The 23,737-nt window shown below is 47.4% G+C and overlaps 1 protein-coding gene across 1 annotated transcript; it reads left to right on the forward strand.

Annotated features, from left to right (window-relative positions):
• The first annotated feature begins 6,504 nt into the window (after positions 1–6,504).
• Positions 6,505–10,481, forward strand: LOC144929512 (uncharacterized). The gene is made up of 4 exons (XM_078849136.1): positions 6,505–6,623; positions 6,845–6,944; positions 9,227–9,367; positions 10,152–10,481. The coding sequence occupies exons 2-4, from the start codon at positions 6,869–6,871 to the stop codon at positions 10,346–10,348; spliced, it is 414 nt and encodes a 137-aa protein (XP_078705262.1). The 5' UTR covers positions 6,505–6,623; positions 6,845–6,868; the 3' UTR covers positions 10,349–10,481.
• Positions 10,482–23,737: the final 13,256 nt, after the last annotated feature.

Consider the following 23,737-nt stretch of genomic DNA (forward strand, 5'->3'; position numbering starts at 1 on the left):
GAGGTGCACGCACAGGATGGTGTCACAGACAGGGTGGCTGTTGTTGTTATTAATTATTTTTCAGCTCTCTGGGTGCTCCACAGAGGGCTTAGAAAGATACAGCTCTTGCCTCAGGGCGTCTACAATCTCCATTTCAGCTGTGACTCAGGCGAGAGAGACCATAGGAAGGGTATGGGATGAGGATAAAAGGCACATGAATGAGTGTGTTCCTTCTTTGCATATGGAGCCACAAATTGATGTAAAAGTTGAGATATTCTCTGTTTGAGTGGCATTTTGTAGGTCTAAAAAGCTTGAGGCCCATGAATGAACTGCTGAGAAGTGGGTGAGGTTTGGGGATTAGCAGCTTGAATTCTGAATCCCATGTGAATGTTTCCTAATCCCCGTGAAATCCCCCAGAGTTTAGTTCTGTCTCCATTCCAGTCGACAGATTCTGAATGGAACAAAACCAGAACAGTTTCCTTAGTCCCAAAACCATGGAGTGCAGAATTCTGGGGGGGAGTCTGTGTCCTCTAAAGGTCAGCACAAAGGACTGGGGTCAGTGCTTCTGGGTGCAAATCCTCAACTGGTGTAAATTGTTATCGTTCCATTGGCAATTTACACCATCTGTGGCTCTGCCTCCTGGTATCTATCCCTGGTTCTGCCAGGGACACTTTTGTGTGTGACCTGAGGCAAGTCATAACCTCTTTGTGGCTCATTTAATCTGTGGGTAAAATGAATACAATAATGCAGACCTCCTGGAGGTTAATTAGCTAACATCTTTGGTGGAAGTGCAATGTTTCATTAGTTTATTTCTTCTTTTATGTTTTGAACACATCCAAATAGACTCTTTAGAAAGTTCAATGAAAAATGAGTGTCTAAGAGCAGCTGCAAATTCAGTGTTTACAATCAACAAATATTTCAGGTGCAAACAAGCAACATGCTGGTTTTTGTACCTGCAGCATTCACAATAAACTACCGTTCCAGCTGCCCCAGACTGAGACCCATTCGCGGGGGGATTTGAGTGAGAAGGGAAAATTAGTGCCATGTGATAAATTATGTCTCTGGTTGGGGATGAGCTCTAAGAAGGATTTACCCGCAAAACCGTCTAATCTGTGCTCAGTTTATCCATCTTTCTGGGTATCCCAAAGGTTTAAGCGAGAACATGAATGTACCACGAACTTGTTAATCAAATTTTTCTCAGTCAGGGGAGGAATGCAGTTTGCTGATTCCAATTGTCCAGTGCTGATAAAGCTCTGTAAATTACATCAGGGCTAATGACGCGATGAGGGACGTCTATGCTAAGCCCAAAGATGGCAACAGCACCAAAAACATGCTCTAAACAAATGGGATCCAAAGGAAATGAAATCAAGAAGCCAAGGCAAATCAGAAATTGAAGCACTTCAAATTGTGACCTCATGAGCGGAGCAGCATCATGCCTTGGCCATTGCTTTTGTAAGAAACAGGGACACGAGTCAAATTTCCTGGCCAAATTTCAACTTTGTTAGATGCTCAGTGACAACTTAAATGTCAGGACTGTTGACGCTTCCATTCCTCCTCTGAGAAGGAAGTGGAAGGGTCAGACAGATATGCACAATTTACCGTCAGTGACGTTTCATTTTGGTGACCTAAGCAGGGGGCATTTGGAGATGCTACTGCTTATCTTAACCCTAATTGAGAAGCAGCTATGTCCAAAGAATCCAGCAGCAGCCCTGGGTACAGGCAAGCCCCACCAAGAGGGAGCCAGGTTCCAGGAGTCCAGTTGAACCAAGTGTCCCCATGACCATATTATGAATGTCTGTACCATCTACTGCAGTGGTTCCCAAACTTTTTGCCTGCATGACCCCATTCTGAGTCTTATTGATTCCTGTGACCCCATAACTACGTCACTAGACTCACTCCTGGAGACTGAACCGCATACGGTACCTGCCTGGACCCCGAACAGAACTACGTGTTCCACAAAATGGCATCTTCCAGGCCGTGTGACCTTGCAAGTATGGTGCACGCGAGGTCACACTGCGCAGAGGATGCCATTTTGTAGAGTGGGTCGGACGTGTTTGGATTTGGTTTGTATATTCACCTGCTGAGGGTGCAGCCCCACTTGGGGGCATGACGCATAGCTTGGGAACCACTGATCTTCTGTGAGTGATGTCTCTTTCTGGTGATTCACACGGGTGGAGATTTTGTTATGGGGGGGGAGCTTATGAGCTTTAAAAGACTGCAAGTGGTCAAGACTTTGGTGTTATAGCTGATTAAAGGTTGGCACCTCCAGCAGCACAATGTATCAAGGTGTGAGTTCAGTCCTGACTGAAAGAGAAGAGTCCTGCCTATTGAAATCATGGTTTTCCATGGCACCTTGGGATTTCCAGGTTGGGAGCCTCTCGTCCAAAATACCTGGCCTACCTTATGAAACTTGGACAAGTTCATGGAAGTGGGTGGTTTGGTTGAAGGTTGGTGCACATTTACACTCGTTGAATATCTGGCCCTAAATCCATGCAGCTCCATCAGCTCAACGGGGTTATGATGATTTGTACCCGCTGCCGTCAGATCTTCTTTCAGAGCAGTTGGCCTCTCAACTCAGACACCAAGGCAGTTCTTTGAAGATTAAAAGTGAGTTTCCTCTGCTTGTTGAATCCTAGGATTTATGTCTGAATGTCATTAATCCCAAGTATTCACTTGATCCCTTCCCCAAGGCTTTTGGTCTTCACCACAGTAGACATTTGTTACACTCACATTGTTTTGAGGCAAGACGCTGGGGGTGGTGTTGCGATTTCAATAAATGGTCTGTATTATTTAGGCAGCTCTCCTATGCGCTGCTTCTTTGGTTCAACATTAATTGGCCATGCTGAGTGCTTGCACCTGACTTAGACAAGTATGTGTTGCCTCCAAGTGAAATATTAATGACCAAACTTGCTACTGAATAGGTCTACAAGGAGATAAGGCTCAATTTCCAGTTGCTAGTCAAGCCATACATCCTAATTAGCGGGGAGACTTCCCAAGGACAAATCCAGACCATAATCATTCAGTTCTGTTAGCGAAGCAGACGGCAAGATGTGAGCCAGCACTCCTCCTGCCAGGGAAGAGTCTTTTCCCATTGATTTCAATGGAAGTGAGGAGCCTAAATACTTTTGTGGATCTGGACCATACACATGTAACATGTACTGGCTCCCTTGTGAATCACCACTGGGCTTTGAACCTGGGATTTTCAGCTTTAAAGCATTGGCAGCTACCACTTGAGCTAAATAAGTAAATTCCATTATTAGGTAGCAATAGTAGGCTATTATCCTGGATGGACCAGCTGCTAAAGGGGGATGTGTAATACATTGACCCAGTGGGTGACATGTGATCAGAACTGGGAGATCTGGGTGCTGTTCCCAATTTTGCCACTGCTGGCTATACAGCCTTGGGCAAGTCACTTAACTGCTCTGTGCTTCAGTTTCCCTTCTGGAAAATGTGGATAGTCATACTCATCCTTGAAAAGCATTTTGATACCATGGAGTAAAAAGGGATACAGCAGTGCTACGGTGTGCAGAGAAAACATCTCCGATCCAGCCCATTTCTCCTACCCCGTTGGAAGTGTTATTCATGCGGAATGGCAGCCTCGGCACAGTGTGCAATGAAAGTAACAATGATCAAGGCTTCTAGTTTTCTGCTTATGTTTCCTCCCTCCCTAATCCCTTTACACATGGAGAGATTTCCTCAGGCAGCCAGCACCTCACTCGCCGATTTGTTCCTTGTGACCCCAGCCGCATGAGTCAGACACTGGGTGAGAGGGCGGGACCCAGAGAAACTGCTTTCCCCAGCGCAGCTAACGAGAGGTTGATGTCCACGCTAACTAAGCTGCTTATTTTGCCATTTTAATTTTTTAATCCCATACATTCGGTTGTTCTCTCTTCTCAGTAAGCATTAGCTCTTCAAGTCCAATTAGCTACATTTAGAGCTTGGGCTTTGGAGGTGGGGGAGCTGGCAAGACTCGGGACACCAACGATTCGATGGCCGAGAACCTGGAGGGTATGGAAGGCTGAGAGAAGCAGTGATAAGGCTCTGATCTGGCCATTGCATCTCTGCTGCAGGGGCATTGCCACCAGCAATTGCAAATTCTGAATCCAGTCTGGCCAGCAAATCATTGAAGAGAGCGTACTTCTTGTCCTTGCTCTCAGTGCTCTAGGAGGCTGGGTGCGGGGTGCGTGTGTGTGCGGGGGAGGAGGGTTGGACACATTGCAAGACATCAGGACAAAGCCTGGGACTGGAATAAAACACAGGGTAAAAGGCTGGAACACAGGTGTTTGAGGATGGGCTTGCCTCTGTCATGCTTGGCTGCTGGTTTTTGTTCTTAGCATTGTTACACGTGGTGCAGTAGCTTCTAGAGATGCCAGCTGAAATCAGCGTCCCATTGCAGCAGGCCCGGGTATATGCACATAGTGAAAGTCAGACTGTATACTCCTTCGGAGCAAGGACTAACAGACACAGGTGGGAGGAAGCGAGGGTGACCAGCACTGTTCCCTCTAAGCTGTGCGCATGTGTGCACACACAGCGAAACACCACACGCACAGAAATTTGCACAGAAGCACAACAATTTGCACAGAAGAAATTTTGGCACACACAGCCTGTCAAAAATTTGCACAGAAGAAATTTTTTGCGCACATGGCCTGTCAAAAATTAGAGGGAACATTGGTGACCAGATGTCCCGATTTTATAGGGACAGTCCCGATTTTGGGGTCTTTTTCTTATATAGGCTTCTATTACCCCCCACCCCTTGTCCCAGTTTTTCACACTTGCTGTCTGGTCACCCTAGAGGAAGCAAATATCCCCATTTTACAAACGCGCAGCTGGGACAGAGGGAGATGAAGTGCCCTACTCAAGGTGACACAGAGAGTCAAAAACCCCAGATCTCAGCCCAGTGATTCAGCTTTTCTTCCACTCTTTGTCCCAGATAACGAGGGCACTGCGTGGATATTATTTAAAATTCACCCCCAGAGCAGAGGAGCCAGCGCGAGCAGGATGTATATGCCGCATAGGCCTTCTGCTCATGGGGTGAGTTTCACCCAAGATACAAAACTAGACTAGGAAGTGTTATCCTGAGTCATGTATTTCTCTCCCACTGAAGAAAATGATTCCACTTAAAAATCCCACCTCCCCTTGTGACCTCTCTGCAGATGACAGAGTAATTAGTGATTCCACCGTGATGGTGGACGTATTCCTAGGACATCTCAATATGGCGAAAGGAAAGCACAGACTTCTTCCATAAGACATTAAATTCTGTGACTAATACATCGAACGAGGGCTCCAATCCTGCAAGGAGCTCTATGCAGGCAGGGTACCCTGTGCCCACGCAGAACCGCTTTGAAGTCCAGGGGGCAAAGGAGCTGGCTGAGATGGAGGTTGTTCCAGGATTGAGGCCTGTTTTTCCAGAGCTCCAAACCTGGGGGACAGGGGATGTTGGGTCCAGGGGCTGGTTCATCCTATTATAAAGAAAGGGAGCAGTTGCAAAATTCAGATCTAGATTTTGGCTGAGATTTTCAAAGCAGCCTAATGTATTTAGATGCCCAAATCCCATTAAAACTAATGGGAATTGAGCATCCAAAGCTCTCTAAATTGCACATCCAAATACCTTGGTGTGTGGCCAATAGGCACTTATACTGAGAGTCTAAGTGGCCAGGTGGCTACAGCATTGCAGTGGAACCTAGATTCTGTTCCTGGCTTTACCTCTGGCCTGTTGGGGGTGCCCAGGGCCAAGTCACTTTCCCTCTTTCTGCCTCAGTTTCCCCATCTGTAAAAGGGGGATAATGGTACTGAGCCCTTTTGTAAAGTGCTTTGAGATTTATGGATGAAAAGTGCTTTATAAGAGCTAGGTATTATTACCTTACAACACATCTGTGAGGCAGGGCAGGGTTATTATCCACATTGTACACATGGGAAACGGAGGAAGAGAGAGATTCCATGACTTCATCAAGGTCACACGGGAAATCTGTAACAGAGCAGGGTACTGAACCCTGGTCTCCTAAATCAGTGTCTTAATCACTGGACCATCTTCCCTCCCTAATGTTGGCGCAAGGCACCGTTCAGATCTAGGATTTTACTTCAGGCCTCTCTCTAGTTTAAAAAAGAAACTGTTTTGTTTTAAATAAATGATAAAAAATTTGTAAACCCATTTCTGTCTGCATCCAATTTTGCTCTTACACCATCACCCCACCTGGGGGTATTTTTTGTTCGAAAATCTTAATTTGGGATTTAAAATCAGTCCATTTCTCTTTAATAAAATTATTCTTGGCCTCTTTAAATAGCAAAGTATGTCATACAAAGTCAGTTCAACCAGATGAAAAAGCTCAAAGAGGAAAAAGAAAAAAAAGGGGAAAAACCCCCCAACCCTTCTGTCTAATCCAACTGAATTAGAGGATTTCCAAGTGGATTTAGAACTAAATCTTGATTAGGGAGAATTTCTCTCCAAGAGCTGCTGCATGATAGTATTAATGGGTAACGATCATGGATAGAGGAAATAGGACAGAAATAACCGAGGGTCACACATACACACACACACGTCTGTTCGTGAAGCGAAAGAATCAGGGACTCTCTCAGGAGGAAAACAAAAAACCCCAACACCGCAGTGACTGAGAGACTTAGGGGACGACTGGAAGAAGACCTTATACGTACGAACTGCCTTTTTCTGTCTGTTTCATTATGTGATTCTAAAGAAGGTTTCCATGGTTCTAAATTAATAACAAGATGATTCTCAAGTAGCGCAGAATGATGCACATGCCTGGAGATTGTAGCAGGCATGCCAAGGGGCAGGAATGGCTGCACGGGTTAGATGGTCTGTTCTGTCTACACTTCGCACACACGCATTTGATTTGTTTTGTTTTTAACATAGAGTGGATCCCTGGAACTGATCCCCATGCTGTTAAGACACAGGCTTGGTGCTGCATATGGGATCCTCTCTCTGATGACTGTGGCTTTTGTTCTTCCAGTGGGTAAGTGCTTCCAATCTACAAGGTTATAAATGTGCCAGCTGGTTGTTTGAAGTTGCTTTTTCAACCTCCTAGCTGCTAAAATGTGATTTATGTTTGGAGGGCATTTAAGGGCATTTCCACCCAGGGTCTACTTAGTCACTGCTGAGTCATGGTGTCAGAACTGAATGAATAGAATCATATATTGTATAAAAAGAGGGGTGCAGATAAAGAGGAGCATGGGTCTAGCATAAGTCAGGAGTCCTGGGTTCTGTTCCTGACCCTCTTTACTGGGTGGCCTTGGGAAAACCCTCTGAGGCTTCATTTCTCTAGCTATGCGGTGAAATGCTTCGAGAGCCGAAGCTGAGAGGACTTACGGAAGGGCTAAGTAGTATTATTTGGAGGTGCGTGGGTGGGATGTGGAAGCATTGTCAGGTCTCCAGCACTGGAGGGCTGCACAGAGAGCAGTGGAACAGTGGGAAATCCAATGCTGCGAGAGTCAAGGCGTTACCAACTTCTATTGCTCTGCTCATTGAGTCCAATACAGGCATCAGGTGCTGTGTCTGCCTTAAAATGCCCATGATGACTGCATGGAAATCCTTATTGCTCCTTTCTGTCCATGACCACAGTGTTTTAGGGACTTGAGATGGCTTGATTTTCCATCCAGGCTTAGACTATGGGTAGTTCTCAGACAACACAACTAAATCCAGCTGGGAAAACAGGTGCTAGCCTTGTACCATAAGGGGACTTGAAACACTGGGTGGGACTCACTGTCCCAGAGGCCACAGACAATTGCTTTTCCATCCTGCCCCATCTGATATTTCATTGTCAGTTTGCAGCTCTGCTAGACACCAGGGTTTAACAAAGGGAAGGCGTTAATAGAAAAAAATAAGCATCCAAATGACAATGATATATGTGCAAATGAAGGCAAAATTATTTTTCTAGGCTCTTCAGAGATCATAGTCTAGATTTCTGTTTGCTTAATGATATCTTCTTGGAGTATGTATTTGTAGGATCTGTTTCACAGGCAGAGTTATTTGACTGGAGAGAGAGAGAGAGAGAGAGACTTGAATGGGACCTTTCAGTATGTGGGAGGGTGTATATTGTCTTTGCTACTTGGAAACAGCACCTGATTAATCTCGTATTTCTCACCAGGTTGATATCACTACTCTATGGGTGGGTGCCATCCTCCTGCTAGGATGAATATGTTGTTAGAGTGAAAGTCTGCTCTGATAAGTTACCGTGGCACCTTGTCTACCCCCTGTGTGCATTTGGCATCAGAGATGCTGACTTTAATGGCTAAAATAAGTTTGTGCCACTTTTTAGTCCTGTTAGCCCTGTACAGCTGACGGACAAGAGCTGGACCACATTCCCTCTTGTGCGTCATCAACAGAACGGTTCTGTGAGCTCCAGCTCCGGGACTGATGAGTTACCTAGCAATGGGGCTACACAGGTGTAATTTGGGCTCTGCCAGTGTCACTGAGGGCAGAAGTAGGCCTATGGAACCCTTATTACTGGTGATGATGTGTGAAAAGGAAAGAAACCAGTCTGGCTTTCAGATCACAGGTTGTGTTTGCAGGGCTGTGATGTAGGGAAAAAAACATTTTGATTTGCATGCTGAGCACGTTTGATCTGGAATCAGTGAAACACAATTCGAACACTACTCAAAACATGGGAATAAATACAGAATCCCATGGTGCCATTTTTGCACCCGCTTTTTAGAGCAGAACCTCTTTTTAAAGTGAGATGGATGCACAATATCCTAGACTTGGGCTGAATGCTTTGTGTTTAATTTTCCAGTTACCTGATGCATTTGTTGGCCTATATAATAATGATCACATTCATAACCGAACACATTCTGTGCAATATACAGAGATATCCCCTAAAGTCACCAACATCCATATCCTCAAAGGTACTTAAGCTCTTAAGTCTTATGAGAGTTAGGCACCTAAATAACTTAGAGGATCTGAGCCTAAATGTTGACTCTGAGAGGTCTGTGGCATTAACATTTCTTTTACTGCTTACAAAACTGCTTCTAATTATGCTCATTCAGGCTTGGGCCCTGCTCTCTCTCATCTTTCTGGTTTTACAGTGACCTCTAGTGGGCAAAAGGAGGTATTGTTATAATGGTATGAGGACATTCCTTGGGCCCATTTGGTTGCACAAATGTTGACTTCGTGATTCATAGCTTAATGCAGCTCGGCAAGGTAAAGGGCAACACAAACATTCTATTGAAGGATCTCTAAAAAGAACTGAAGTATTTGCCCTTGGAAGAATCTGGTCATGTTTCCAATGGTCTTGTTTAGGTTCTGGTCTACAGTGCTACGGCTGCAATATTATCGTTGACACAAAGTACGTTGACATGGGCTGCTCCAACCCAGAAGTGATTACCTGCTCCCAGTCTCACCAGGGCTTCAAACACCGGTTCTGCATTAAAACGGAAAGCGGTAAGTCTGCCTCCATTTCGCACAAGTTAAACGCTTGTCCAGGGTGGTTCGCTAATCGGCAATGCTGTTGTGCAAAAGCAGATCCGTTTATTTTTGCTGGTGCCAGGCTATGATGTTGTTGTTGTTTTGTTACAGCCCTACAGGGGGCAGCATGTGACCTGTAAGTCAGCCTGGAAGCCAGAGTATAGCAACCAAAGGGTGTTGAGATGGTCCTGATCCAACACCCATTTGAAGACAGTGGAGATGCTTCCATTGACTGCACTGGGCCTTGGATCAGGCCCTTGAAGTTAGTATGAGCAGCAGAAGTCATCAAGCCATTCCCCGTTGGGTAATGAAGTCCCCAGACCATTACAAAGAGCCTGGTCCTGACTTGCAGAGACCATCTTTAATTGGGCCTGATATTGAATAGATCTGCTTACATTTCCAAAGTGCAGCTCAGGACCCTGTTTGTGTGGCTTTGGACAGAGTGACATAGGACACATTTGCTTACCCTGGAAATAGCATGTGTCCGCACTCAGAAGCCTGCGAGTCCCACAGGAGTTAGGCAGCTCTCAAGAATGTTGTAAAACTCGCTGATTTTGTTCTTGTTCAGCATGTTGTCCGCCAGGTGAATTCACTAGCGTGAGTGTGGGGTACAAGCAGAGTAAGTAAGACCAGGATCAGGACCACCCTCTCTGAGACTTACCCACCACTGATTATATTGCACTGTGTTTTACTTTGTTTGGACCAGCCATGTCCCTCTGCCCTGATGGGATGTTCTCTCTGCTCTGTGCTTGCTCTGCAGTGGTACTGGGAATCCTGCTGACCAGTGGCTGTGCCACGTCCCGTCACTGCCAACAGCAGGAGCTGCCGGGTGTGCGGATCCATTGCTGTGACACGGATCTGTGCAATGGCTCCCCAAGATCTGCCCTCCCACATTATACCCTGTCCAGCTGCTGCCTCCTGGTGTCCTCAGTCATTGTGGCCTTCTTCCTCCTCTGAGATCCCAGGGCCAGCCATCTACTGAGCATGGGCCAATGGGGAGAAGGCATCTGCAGACTGGCACGAACCCTTCACGGTTCTAACACGTTAGATCTGAAAGAAAACCCATGTTCTTTTTCTCTTCTCTCTCAATAAAGACACCAAGCAAACTGACCCAGCAAGGCCCCAGGCTTAGTCACACACACCTGAATGTGGGATACACCACTCGAGCACAGGGGTTTTGTTGTCCCCCCATTGTTGCAGGCAGTTGGGAGCGAAACCCTGTGGCTGGGGTTGTGGTGTAATCCACTGGTCAGTGTATTATGTGTCTGCTGCTGGGCCTGACCCACAGAGGATGAGAGTCTGTGACAGCCGCCGGCTGTAGAGCAGTGGCCTTTAGCTCTGGCGGTCCCTGGTTCAATTCCTGCTCTGAGCCAAGACGATGGCCATTGGCTGGGCAAAAGAGAGATGCCACAGCATGTTTGCTTTTCCTTTACAGAAGTTCCCCTAGGAGGGGGTGGGCTCCGGAGCTGAAGAGAGAGGTGAGCCGCTCTTTATAGCATGCAGGACTTCAGCGGGTAGGTTAATGGTGAAGGGGCCTGGGGGCAGTGAGCCACAAGGAAAATTCCTAGGGACATCAGATCCTATGTGGAGCATGTCACTGGGGTGCTGGTGGGAGCATGGAGCCACCATGCCATTGGCTCTGGCTGCCCCAGGGCTTGGGAGCTGCTGGTTTTGGGGGGATATCCTTGTTCTTCCCAAGGGGAGGCCATCCCCCGGAGAGGAGAATTCCTAGCATATTTGCATGGGCTTACTTGGTGGAGAGGTAGGGGGAAGTCTTCACTGCAGAATTAGCTTGGGTACCTCCACTTGACCTACTGCTCTGGAGTTAGCCTCGCTCGAGTGAGAGCAGCCACTCTGCAAAGTGATCCTTTAGCTGCTGTATCCACACGGGCGCTGCACTCCCTCCTTTGCACCACTGGGACTTCCTGGAGCACCTCTGATGGTCCCTAGCGCTGCCTAAGCTGAGCTGCACTATACATTCTTTCCCAATGAATTGTGGGGGGGCTGGGCTGGCCTTTCTGGGCACATGGGGTGGGGGGGAATCATGGGAAGGCCTTGGAGGACTAGGGGCATTTGAGTGGCAGTGAAGTAGCCATATAGGGGAGGGTGGATTCCTTAGACACTGATGTAATGCAGGGTGTTCTGAATTAATGCTTTAACCTCCTATGAGAACACAGTTTGGGATCTTTCTGGATGGAAAGCCCTCTCTAAATGCAAAATAGGATACCAGATCAGAGCATTGATCCATCCCGACCAGAATCCTGCCTCAGCCAGCACCCTGTGCTAATCTGGACACACGTACGTGGGAAATATTTTGAACTGGGACGTTTCCCAGGAAAACAAATGAAGCTCAATGATACATAACGGCAATTACACCTGCTTCTTTGGGATGGTAAGCCCGTTTAGTTGGGTGTGTCACAGTATGTGATTAAGTGAGAGCTAGGGATGCCTGGGCTTTGTAATACTCAGAAGCTGGGGATGCTCTGTCCCTCATTGCAAGGCCTCTAAAAATCCCCAAAACTCCTTTAGTGGGCACTTGCAGGTTGTTTCAAGATGTAACATTACCTCCTTAGGTGCAGGCTATGTCATCTGGGGCATGTAGCACTGGAGTGGGAGTCCTACTGCCAACTCTGCCACTGACCTACTAGGTGACCATGTGCAATTTGCTTCACCTCGGTTTCTCCTCCCATCCTGCTGCCGTTTAGCCTGTGAGCACTCTGGGTGAAGGACTCTCCCCCTGCGGGGTTGTGTGGCGCCCAGCACAATGGAATCCTGATCTTGGCTGGGGCCTCCAGGCAGGACTGATTTGAAGTAACAACTGAACTGTCCCCAAGGTCATAGCGTTCCATGGGAAACAGGCTGGCATTGTAGTTCCTAAGCTCAAGTGCATTTAGAGAGAAAACACCATCTAAAGGTTAAACCAACGGCCTGGCACTGGAGTTCTGTTCCCAGCTCTGCCAAAGCCCTTCGGTCTGAGCGTGGGCTGGTTAATTAATCTATGCGTGTGTCAGTTTCCCTATCTGTAAAAGCCATACTAATGCTTTACTAACTACCCGAGCATCATTTACAAATGTGTGCAAAGCCCTCTGAAATTTTATAGTGCCTTCCATGCAGGACACTCAGAGTATTTGTCTTGCCCCCCGCCCCCCGCAGCTCAGCTTAGGAGAAAATCCCACAAACACTTTGAGAGCAGCCGAGCTGATTCTTCTGTGCTGAGAGGCAGTGTGGTCTCAGCTAGGAAAGGCTGGCAGTCAAAATACCTGGGTTCTATTCCCCAGCTCTGTCACAAAATTCAGTTGTGACCCTGGAGCTCCGTGCCTCAGTTTCCCCACCAGTAAAGCAAGGAGACAATATTTCCCCCTGCATGTGGTGTTGAGAATTAGTTAAGCTTTGAACAAATGAAGTGCTGCACACGTGCTAAATAGCTGTATGAGCTCGAATGCTTTAGTTAGTCTGATACAAGCAGAGCAAAGCAATTTAAGAATCATTCCAGGTACGAAGCAGCATCGTCTCTTAACTGGGATGATAAGCCATCCATGGGGACACCCCGTTTGACAGCATTTTACTGCCCTGATGCAGGGGAGGCCAGGAAAGGCCTATGTTGACATGGTGTGTACAGTTTAACCTTACAGCAAGACTAGATTTAGGAGCATCACCTGAGAGAGGAGGTTTTTGAAAGGTCATTTATCCAACAAGATATTCCCCTATTCACTCCAATCCAATCCACGGTCATTTCTCCACCTGTGAGTGTTTTGGGGCATCAGATTTAGTGGTAGCATGCCAGGTGCCTTGGGGCTTGAAGGCAAGCGTCGTAGAAAGCTTGACAGCTAGGGCTTATAGCGTCCGGCAGGTTCCCATTAAGCACAGGGAGAAAGAAAGGGTTATTTTCTGAAGCAGAAAGAAAGAGGTGCAAACCCCTCTGTTATAATGGTGTAGACCAGAGTTCCGCAACCTGTGGCTCGGGACCCAGAACTGGGTCGCCAGAATGTTTCAAAGGGTTCAAAGCTCCCGTCCCTGGGCTCGCCTCCCAGCTCCAGGTACTGCAGCCTCTGGGGTCCCAGCGCCACTCCGGTTTGGCCCAGCCGTCATGATGACAGGAGTCAAGGTAGGCCAAATTTGAGTGAGTGTCGCTGCAATCCCATGAGCCAGCTCACAACTCCACAGTCAGGGGGAGGGGCCAAACCGGGGCCATGCTGCAACCTCAGACATTGCAAAGCCTGGAAAGGAGACCCAAGCCCAGCCAGCTCCACAGCACAGGATACAGGGGGCATGGAGCCACAGTGAGCCCCTGAGGCCTCATACTTGGGCTGTTCCTTCTGGTCCATTGCTCCGTCAGAGGTTGTTTGAGCAGCCGTGTGTAGGTACCAACAGCCAGAGCTTGGGCCTATTGTCGAGGGTTTCATTGAATTGTCCTCCTGCCATCTAGCCAAAGTAGCTGCCCCGTGCTTGAGGACTGCTCTTCCTGCTACTGCACATACCCTGCCAGCAAGGGCCTGCTTCTTCTCCAGCCTCGCACGCCCCCCAGCTCACGACTCTCCAGATCCCAGGGCTCCTTCCATGGCTGCTGAATGACGACCCTCGGAATCGCTCCCGAGAGGGGCAGCGAACCTGCGGCCTGATTCCTTATGTGATGGTATTGCTAAGTCACCTCCTCCCCGGTACTAGCCCTTTGCTCTCCCTGCGCCAGCTCCGACGGCGAGTGGCGGGTTCTGACACCTGGAGATGTTTCAGTCCTGTTGGATTGTGGGGCTTACTGACGTGGTGCCAACCTGGAACTTGGGTCAGGGCTCATCTATAGAGCCTGGGGTTTGGAGTTCCCAGTGAAGCAAGGGGCTGAGTTCCAGGATCAGGGCCTGAGGCCCTGCAAAGAGAAACCCCTGCATTCACCCAGCCCCGGTCATACTAAACAAGAGGCCCACCCAGGACCCCGTTTTCCAGGCTCCTGGCCAAGCTCATCCTGCCTGTCCCAGCTGCTCCTCAGTGCTCGGCCATGAATTCCTGAAGCTCCAGGTGGAAGGTTGCCCTGCAGCTCTGTTTGTGGCATCCCAGGCTGTATAAATGAGTCAGCGGAAGCTGCACGGTGGATGAGGGGATAGTGCAGCCTGGGGTGGGGTGGCAAGCAGGCAGCTGTGGGTTGGAGTAGATGGGTCCCAGCGAGGGCTGGGTCACACAGGGAGGGCCCTGATAATTCCAGAGCGCTGGCAAGAGTGATGCGTTCCTATCTTGCTTTATTTCTACTCCCTCACTGTGCCCTGTAGTCCCACACACCTGAATGAGCTGCTTAGCCAGTGCCTGGCACTTAGATATCCTGCCCCTGGCTTGCCCCTTGTGCCTGTAAAGTGCTTGGAGGGCTACTGAGGCAAAGCACGATGTCTGAGCTCGATATTATTATTATTATTCTGTGCTGGCAGGCTCCATCTGAACCCTGCTACCCCTCTCACGTGCTTTCTACCAAAGGGCCATTTTAGCCCCAGGAACCAGCACACTAACCCAGCCATCTCTTTGGTTTGAGAGCTACTTCGTTGTCACCTGGAATTTCTGCCAAGGATACAGGGGGTCGCAGAAGAGAATTTTGGCCACTGGCTTTTGACCAACACATCTCTTCTAGCTTAGCCAATTCTTTCCACCAGAGAGCGCCCTTAGATCTCCCAGAGTCTCCCCATTCACAATGTGATCTGAAAAACTCACCCCCATCCCTACCAAAAAAAAAAAAAAAAGTTAATAAGAAACAGGGGTAGCTTAAAGAACCATGAAGCCTGTAACATCAGCTTCTCCAGCATCAGTGACTGGCTCACAGACCCACTGAGAGCTGTATTTTCAAACAGATCCATTAAAGGAGCCTCTCCTATCATTCCTATAATCCCTTGGGAGGTTTCCTTGCTTTATGGGTGAACTCCCCAACCAATCCTCAGTCCATGGAGATGCAGATCAAACACTGTACCATGGCAAAAATGTCCCACTGAAGAAGAAGTAGGGCCCAGGAGATTTTCCCAGGACCAGCCCTGTGGAAGGCCACAATCACACAAAGATGGCTGAAGGGGTCTGGCTAGGTGCTTCTATGGCCTCCATCTCCATTACTATCTCTTCCTCATCTGTAATGTTCACCTTCCCTCATTAATATATCTATACTCACAGCACCTCTCAGAGGGAAGTAATGCCCCCATTTTATAGATTGGGAAATTGAGGCACAGAGACGCAGCGTGAGGTGTTCAAATGAGCTAACAAAACCGGAAAAATGTTGACCAGTCCCCAAAATGCTTGTGGCTTGGTGTTCAGGCAAAAACATTTTAACTTTTTAGATTTTAAGGGTTTTTTTTTGACAACCCCTCCCCCAAATTAAGAAAAATGTGAATGAAAACAAACATTTCAACTTTCCTTGAAAATTTCACAGGCACAAAAACCATTTCCTGAGCCGCAGTCATCATTATGATCACGATCGATCATTTCTTTGTTTAGGTAATATACTTTTGCAGTGAAAATTTGGTGGCTTCACTCAGTTTTGCCGCAAAACCACATAAAGGGCTTGCATCTGGATTCTCTTTGAGGAGTTTCTGAGTGTTGTTCTGGCTCAGAAAAGCCCCACTCGATGCTGATGCCAAATCATAATGAGGCTCCAGACTTCCTGTGAAGCAAACGGAGTTTCCTCCGCTTCATGTCTAGGTGGTACCTGAGTAGTAGCATCAGGTTTTTTTCCATCGTGCTTTGCATGCTCCTCCAGGTGGCGCCACTGCTTACCCAATTTTGCCCCCCTTCCCCAGCTTGAGTCATCCATCTTGCAATGTGTAAGAGGCCTGTTGCAGTTAAGTAGGCTGAAGTGCGCCTGAACTCTTTAACCTCTGCCCTGAGATTGCTCCTTTTGCCCCAGGGTAGCGGATCAGCTCCACTGCACTCTCAAAACAGGGGCAGCTCCTTAGCTGACATTTCTTTCTCCCGCTGGATCCTATTAGCACCCGGAGGTTGAAAATGCTACTTTGGAGTGTCGGGAGGGCTTTGATTTATACTGGAAAGCAGTGGCAATCTGTCTTTCTGTGCACACACACAAGTGCGGGGACTGACTCAAGGAGGCAAGATGAAGAGATCTAAATCCAGATAACCCGGACAAACGGTGACTGAAGGGGGCTGTGATAATTGTGGACAAAGCTTTGAACAACAAGGAGAGCCAATAAGTATTTAGGACAGTCCGAGGGGATTTAACTGGGGAACAAGGGGAAGAAATTGAGGCTAGGAAAAAGTAGGCTACAGGATGGCTAGGGCGGACTTACAGAGGTGAGTTTCTGATTGCAACGGTCGTAGGCAAACCACTTAGCTCTGCCAGGGCAAACTTCTAGCATCACCAGGGTAAGCTGCTAGTGAGCCAGTGTTTGCAGAGGTGCAGTCCATCCCAGTTTCTAGAAGGGATGATCTACACCAGAGTGGTTTCACTTACCTGCACTAAGGGGTTCACCTCCCTGCAGCTAGGGAGTAATGAGGACTAATCTCCAGGGTAGATCAGGCCTGGAATAATCCGGAGATATTAAAATGGAGTAAACTAGCCTGAGCAAAGCTCTAGGGAGAAATCCTTGCTCCATTAAATCAATGGGAGTTTTGAACTGATGTCAGCAGAGCCGGGATTTCACCCCTTGAGGGAAAGAATCCTGCACTAGCTGGGACTGGGGGATCAGGCCAAGACAGTCAGGTTAGGTCTTTGTATCTCTGATGGCTATGGAAACCCAGCAGCTTGGTTCCCCACATGTTTGTCACCCCAAAGGAGGAGGATTGCAAAGCCCTTTGCATGAAGCTATGCCCTGAAGCTTTTCCCAAATGGGAGCTCACACGCAAGGCTGCAGCCAGCCCCTTATGTCCACTGCTTCCGCACTGGCCCTGACTCCTCGTTGATTTCTGAGAGACGATGAAAGAGTTTTTTTGAGCCATCCGGGATTTTCGTGAGTCCTTTTCACAAACTCCACATTCTACAGCCTTGTTAGTTTCCCAGCTTTCAACCCCCAGTCTGCTTAGTTTATATGAGATCTGACAAGATCACAGTTTGTGTTGGTTTGGCTGCAGGCTACCTAGCCTCGCTTACCTAATGTGTATATGAATTTCGTAGACTAGAGAGAGCGGGAGAGGAAAATATGAATCAAGTGGCTCCTAAAGGAAGGCTATTGGCCTTTAGCAGGTTTGACACACTAGCACCTAGACTTTCCGCTGGAGCCTAGGTTGAAATCCCAGCAGTGTCCTTTTCAGCCTTCTTACACAGAGAGATGGATTTCCACAGAGTTTTCCACGTGTTGATCGTTTGGATAAGCCCTTGAAAATGAGGCTGTCTCTACTCTGCACGGGAATTAAACCCTCCTGCCTCCCTCTCCCTCCCCTGCCCTTTCTTTTTTAATTTAAGAGCTGGGATTTGCCCTAGTCTCCTTATCTAAAATTTCTTCTTCCTCCATTGTTGAAGGGTGAGATTGGTGGTTTCTCTCCTGTACCCCCAGAGGTGGCTGCATTTCAGTGATTCCATTGTACGTTTGTATAATACTTTCAGATGAAATGCCCAGCTGAACTGCAATATATTATTTTACACACACACACGGCAGCTAGCACAATCCTTTCTTGAAAAAAATGGAAGCAGTTTCTGTGTCAAAAGCCCTTTTATGAAAGCCTCAGTAGCTAAAGAATTGCCATTGTTTTAGTCTCTAGTGAGTGCTGGTCTTAAAATATTTCCAGCTCAAAGCAGGCTTTGACATTCCAGACCAGAGAGAGGGAACAAACATGAGTTCGGAAATATTTCTACAAGACACTGCTCCTTTTTCTGTTCGGAGAACCATGCTCCTCCCGTGACTGCATCCCCCTTCCCAAGTGCAGGGAAAACTCTCCCGATACACCTCGGAAAAGCAGCGAGGTGTTTGGACTGAACTGCACCTCCTTGTAATAGCAGATGATAGAGATGGAGGAGCCGTGAGCTGCATTAAAACCGTTAGTACACAGAAAGTTTGCCTTACTAAGGCTTTGCTGTCTTGTCTCGGGTCCAGATAATGTCTGATCTTCTCTGTGGCTGTTATACAGGCTTGCAAAGGGTCATTCCATCCCCTCTGTCTGACGCCTGAACTGGGGATGCTGGGACATTCAGTAATTTCAGTCTCTCCTAGCAGCTGGGCAGTGGCAGTAACTGGGTTTCTAGATGGATGGTAGAATAACTGTAAAGGTTCCCCTGCTTGGGCTGCCAGGGGAGTTTGCACCACAGATCTTCACTGTCAAAAGCATGAGCCTTTGCTACTTGAGCTAAAGGAATGACAACTGTCAGCTGTAAACAGCAGTAGGCTCATATCTGGTTGTAATTTCCCTTCACACAGCTATTGCCCCGTAGCTCTAACCAGCAGCACCCCTGGCTTTTCTCCTATTAGCCCCCCACACCCCACCATCACTGCCAATGTAATTCAGCCTTGACAGATAGCCGAGCTCAGCCCTGCCACGTCATCTCATTGTGGACCTCCAGCTTCCTTTCTGTTTCAAGCTTTTCCTTCCCTCAGTTCTGATTTTCTGGGCCTGAACTATTCATTCTGCTCTGAGGCTTCACCAGGCTAACACTTCCTGCCATGGCGTTCTGAGTTGTGTGCTGACTTTGTGGTATGCATCCACTAGGAAGAAGAACACCACACATTTTGCTCGTGACCTAGGCCATGTCTACACTCTGGGTGCTATCATGCTGTAGTGCCAGAGTGTAGACGCTTCCTACATTGACGGAAAGGGGTTTGATTTTCCATAGGTAATCTACCTCTACAAGCCACGTCCACACTGGGGTTAGGTCAGCATAGGGGTTTTTCACACCCCTGAGCACCCTAACTATGTCAATCTGGCTTTTAAGTGTAGACCAAGCCCTAATTTATAGCATGCGAACCCAAGCAGGGGAAGTCGAGTACAGTAATCCACTGTGCTACTTTGCAAGGCTCTTAGCCCTGCAAATCCACAATGTATGCCACTGGCCTTGTAGTGTGTGAGAACGCTCTAGCAAGGAAAAATGATTAGCGAAGAAAGCTTATTTGGGGTTGGTTTATGAAACAGCGGCCAATTTGGGGCTAAAACACATGCCAGACCTTCCAGTGAGGCACAAACACATATAAACTTGGTCCAGCTCATAGTGCTTATGGGTGTAAGGTAGGCAGGGTTGCCAAACAGAGCACAAAACTGGGCGTTTGGAGATGGGGGTTTCTAACACCAGCACCAGCACAGCAGTTCTATAGGATCAGGGACAATCCACTTAGCTTCTTAAGGCCTCCATTGCCAATTCTGCGAAGCGAGGATAACACCACTCAGGGCTTGTCTACACTAGGCATGGCTACGACAGTATAAATAGGTCTGTAAAATTCCCAGCGTAGGCAAGCCCTTCCCAGCCTTTGTTAAGCACATTGAGATTGTTGGGAGAAAGATGCAAAGTACTGTTACAGATCTGAAAGCATCTAGGAACTTCACAGCCATTATGATGCAGAACCACGACTTCTAGGAACTTTATGGCCTCAGTGGGGATAGAACTTGGATCCAGAAGCACAGCCTCCTATCACCTTAGCTAAAGGAGAATCTCTGTTAGCTGTATAAGGCCTATGACACACAGTGGACAGCTCTGATGCTATCCACAGAGGCACAGCAATGATTTAATTCCAGTATTATTTATTCTTATGTTGTAGTTCCCCAGTGGATCATCACTGCCTAGCTGTAGCTCCGGGAGATTTCCTGAGACACTGCATGCATTGGAGAGGTCTCGTTAACATTTGCTTATCTCTGCTCTTAGTGCTCACGTAGGAGAAAGGATTCCCATTTACCCAGGAACAATGTACGTTAAAATTTAATAAATGCTTGTGCAACTCGAGGATAAATAAACATCACTTAAAACACAGTCACATTGCAGACGTGCTGTTTAATTCATGCTCTGGAAGTGCACATTGTTTATAGCCATTCATTTCAGTAGCTAATAAAAAGCAGGGTGGATCCACTCTGAATTTCAGACAAAAGAACAGATTCTCATTATGTTACGGACTTTGGGGGATTTTTTACACCCATGCACACCCCCAAATGCTTCAATTTTTGGGCCCCACCTGGAGATTCCTTAAAGGGTCCTGATAGTCAGAAAGTGTTCAGAACCAGCCCTTGGAAAATCAAGCCCCGTTGAGACGTCTGTAACTGGGCAGCCAAAGGTGGAGACACCAAAGCTCTCTCGTCACATTGGAAGGTGTGGGCCATTGTTTAGAAGGAGAAGAACGTGATTTTGCAGGGCCCCTGATTTTTCTCACTCCCCACCCTGCCTTGGTTTGCAAAAAACTAAAAGTTCTCGTGATTCAGAGATTCCAAAGCCAGACGTGAACACTGTGATCACCTAGTCTGACCTCCTGTATAAGCCAGGCCAGAGAACTTCCCCGAAATAGTTCTTAGAGCAGATCTTTACAAATAAATAAATAAATAAAAATAAAAAATCCCATCCATCCAGGAGAGAGTTGGATCCAGACTAGTGCAGAGAATAGAGTTGGTCATCTTTCTAGACTAGCAGATTGTGCCAGTTGTCACGTTTTGCTGATTCGTTTCTAATCATGGAAGTGTTCAGGAAAAGCGGGTAATTAGCAGTTTATTCATAAGTTTGCAGAATGTGGATGCACAAGTTTGCAGAATATGTGCTTGATAAGAATTCCGATAGCTTATTATCGTAGCACCCTGACATCCGAGACCTGGACCGGGACCCCATTACGCTAGGCGCTGTATAGACAAAGAACAAAAAAATCTTCTCATGAACGACGATGCTTGATTTAGCATAGGTGATCTTGTCTTTTCCCCTGTGGGTAGGCCCAGCAATTATAACAGCCTACTACTTATCCCCAGCTAAAGGAGTTAAGTTACTCCTTTAGCTCAAGTAGTAGAGGCCTGTGTTTTGGGTGCTGAAGACCTGGGTTTAATCCCCAATGCTTTTAGGTTTGTTACAGCTGCATTGATGAGGATTCCAAGGTTAGAGAATTGGTGCCTCATCTGCTCTCTTTCCATATAAAAACAAGCAGAGGGGACAAAGAGTGGGAAAACCGCACATGTTCTCTCCTCTTTCTGGCAGTAGGCAGGACCAGCAGGGGTGTGGAGCAGGCAGACATCTTCAGTGGGTGCTGGGGAGCATTCCAGCATCGATAGGGTGACCAGATAGCAACTGTGAGAAACTGGGACAGAGGGTGGGGAGGGGTAATAGGTGCCTATATAAGAAAAAGTCCCCCAAAATGGGATGGTCCCTATAAAAACGGGACATCTGGTCACCCTAAGCATAGATATCTCTTCTGTTACAGTGGGCCCAAGACAGCTTTCCCCTTTGATTTGCTCCCCTCCCTTTACATATTAGAAAAGGGATGGGGTGAGCCATAGAAATTAGTGATGGAAAAGCATTCTCCAGTCAGGAAACCCATTCTCCTCCCAAAGCAGGAGTGCTTTCTGGTAGAAGAAGAAATGGTGATTTCGAGGAACGTCTATAGGAAGATGCTCTCACCAGACCGACAGTTCAGGGCAAATATAGTCTCCAGTCTCATGGAATGGAATCAAAGTGCCATTCATTGTGACACAAAAGTGTGATGCTCCTGCATGAACATATGAGGACAGCAGCCTCAAGAGATGGCCACAAACCCATAGTTTATTTCAAGCTGAAGTTAGTAAGAAGGGGTGGGGGTGAAGGGGAAAGACCTTTTTCTCTTTAGTAAATAATAATACAAAACCCAAGATATCAATTGGCCTGACCCAGATATAAGAAGCAGAGCTGTCTGGATACCAGGTACAATTTGATTAATTGGTTACACTATTTGACAAAGAACAGCTACATTCATCGAAGAGCGTATCTGACCAATACCGCTTGGCCCGTCTTAATATTCCCATTTAGAGACACCAAGAGTCCACGCCTGGTCCCTGTGTACTGCGTAAAGAGTGTGGATTCTTCAAACCGTGAGGACTGCTGTTTGTTGGGAAGTTCTCTGTGGTGGACTTTGCTTTCCAGTGATTGGCCTGCGATTACAAAAGGCGTTCATTTGTGCTCTCTCTTGGGAGACCTATAAATAATGCATGCGTCGGTTGGCTGCTAATAAGTCAAAAGGTGTTATTCTCCTCTGCTCATAAGCTAGATTCATACTTCCTTAAGGCACCTGCTAATGGATCATCTGTGTATTACAACATCTTCTTGCTCAATTATCTAATTTATCCGGAGTGGCACAACCCAGTTAAACCTTTTCCTTCCGTCCTGTTGTTTTAGCATCTTACACCCTTGGGCCACTGCGGCTGACTTCACAGATTCTGCTGAGGAGGACGGATGTATATTTATGTCACAGTTTGCTCTCTTCTGTCCTTCAGTGAAGGTCGCTCGCAGAGGTGGAGGGAATGCAATGTAAAGCAGCTGCCATGCTCCTACAGGAAGGGAGAGCATACACACAGCAGCGGTTCATACTATTAAAATTTAAGGTTTCCCCTCCCTCCCCCCAGTTGAGAACAGGAGATGTATTGTTAAATCACAACACCCAGTAATGCTATGGTCCTGATTCTCTTTTCACTTGCCCTGATGTAAGTCCGGAGGAACTCCCCTGGGGCTGACGGAGTTATATCACTGTAACACTGACGGGAAGGGAGATTCAGGCCCAATATCCTCATCCCGTGATGGCTGCTAACAGTGGTTCGTAAGGAGTCCTTTTCACTTGCTGTGGGGCTGGACTACACCATCGCTGGGCCCCCCTGGCTGTTTGGGGGGTCTGGAGTAGCTTATCATTAGAGACATGTCCCCTTCTTGTAGCACAAAAGAAGACAAGAGTAAAGAGATTGAACCACTAGACCTTTATTAAGAGACCACAAGAGGGGTCGCTCTCCTGGCTTGCACAAAACATTGTTCCACCCAGGTTCTTTCACTCACACTTTGGTGTGGACGATCCAGGTCCCTGGACTTAAATCACAATAACTCTGGTGAAGGTGATGCGTTCATGAGACTGGAGTCACTGCACTTTAGCACTTGGCTTTCTCAGCAGGACACCTCAAGGAGGGGAAAATGGAAGAACCAGTTTAGCCTATGAACCAGGGGCAACAGTAGGGGACAACAGGCAGGCAAAGGTTGGTGGGATGCAGAAGAAAAGCAGAGGCAGGGACCAAAGCAGGGCATGTAGTTCAATGACACCATGGGCCCCGTAATAGCTCACCCATTACCTTGAGAAGGTCAAACCTGTTTTGTCGTGAGAAGGAGTGCTGGCGGGGATGCCAGCATCACCCACCAAAACGACAATAGGAAGTTTGCATGGACAAATGAAGCCACTGAATTTAGTGCCCCTGGTTAGTAGGTGAGGGTGCTGGTTATCTCCTGGCTGGGCAGAAAGGAAAGTAATCTGGTTT

This window comes from Lepidochelys kempii, chromosome 16 (genome assembly GCF_965140285.1).
Source record: "Lepidochelys kempii isolate rLepKem1 chromosome 16, rLepKem1.hap1, whole genome shotgun sequence".
Classification (NCBI taxonomy): Eukaryota; Metazoa; Chordata; order Testudines; family Cheloniidae; genus Lepidochelys; species Lepidochelys kempii.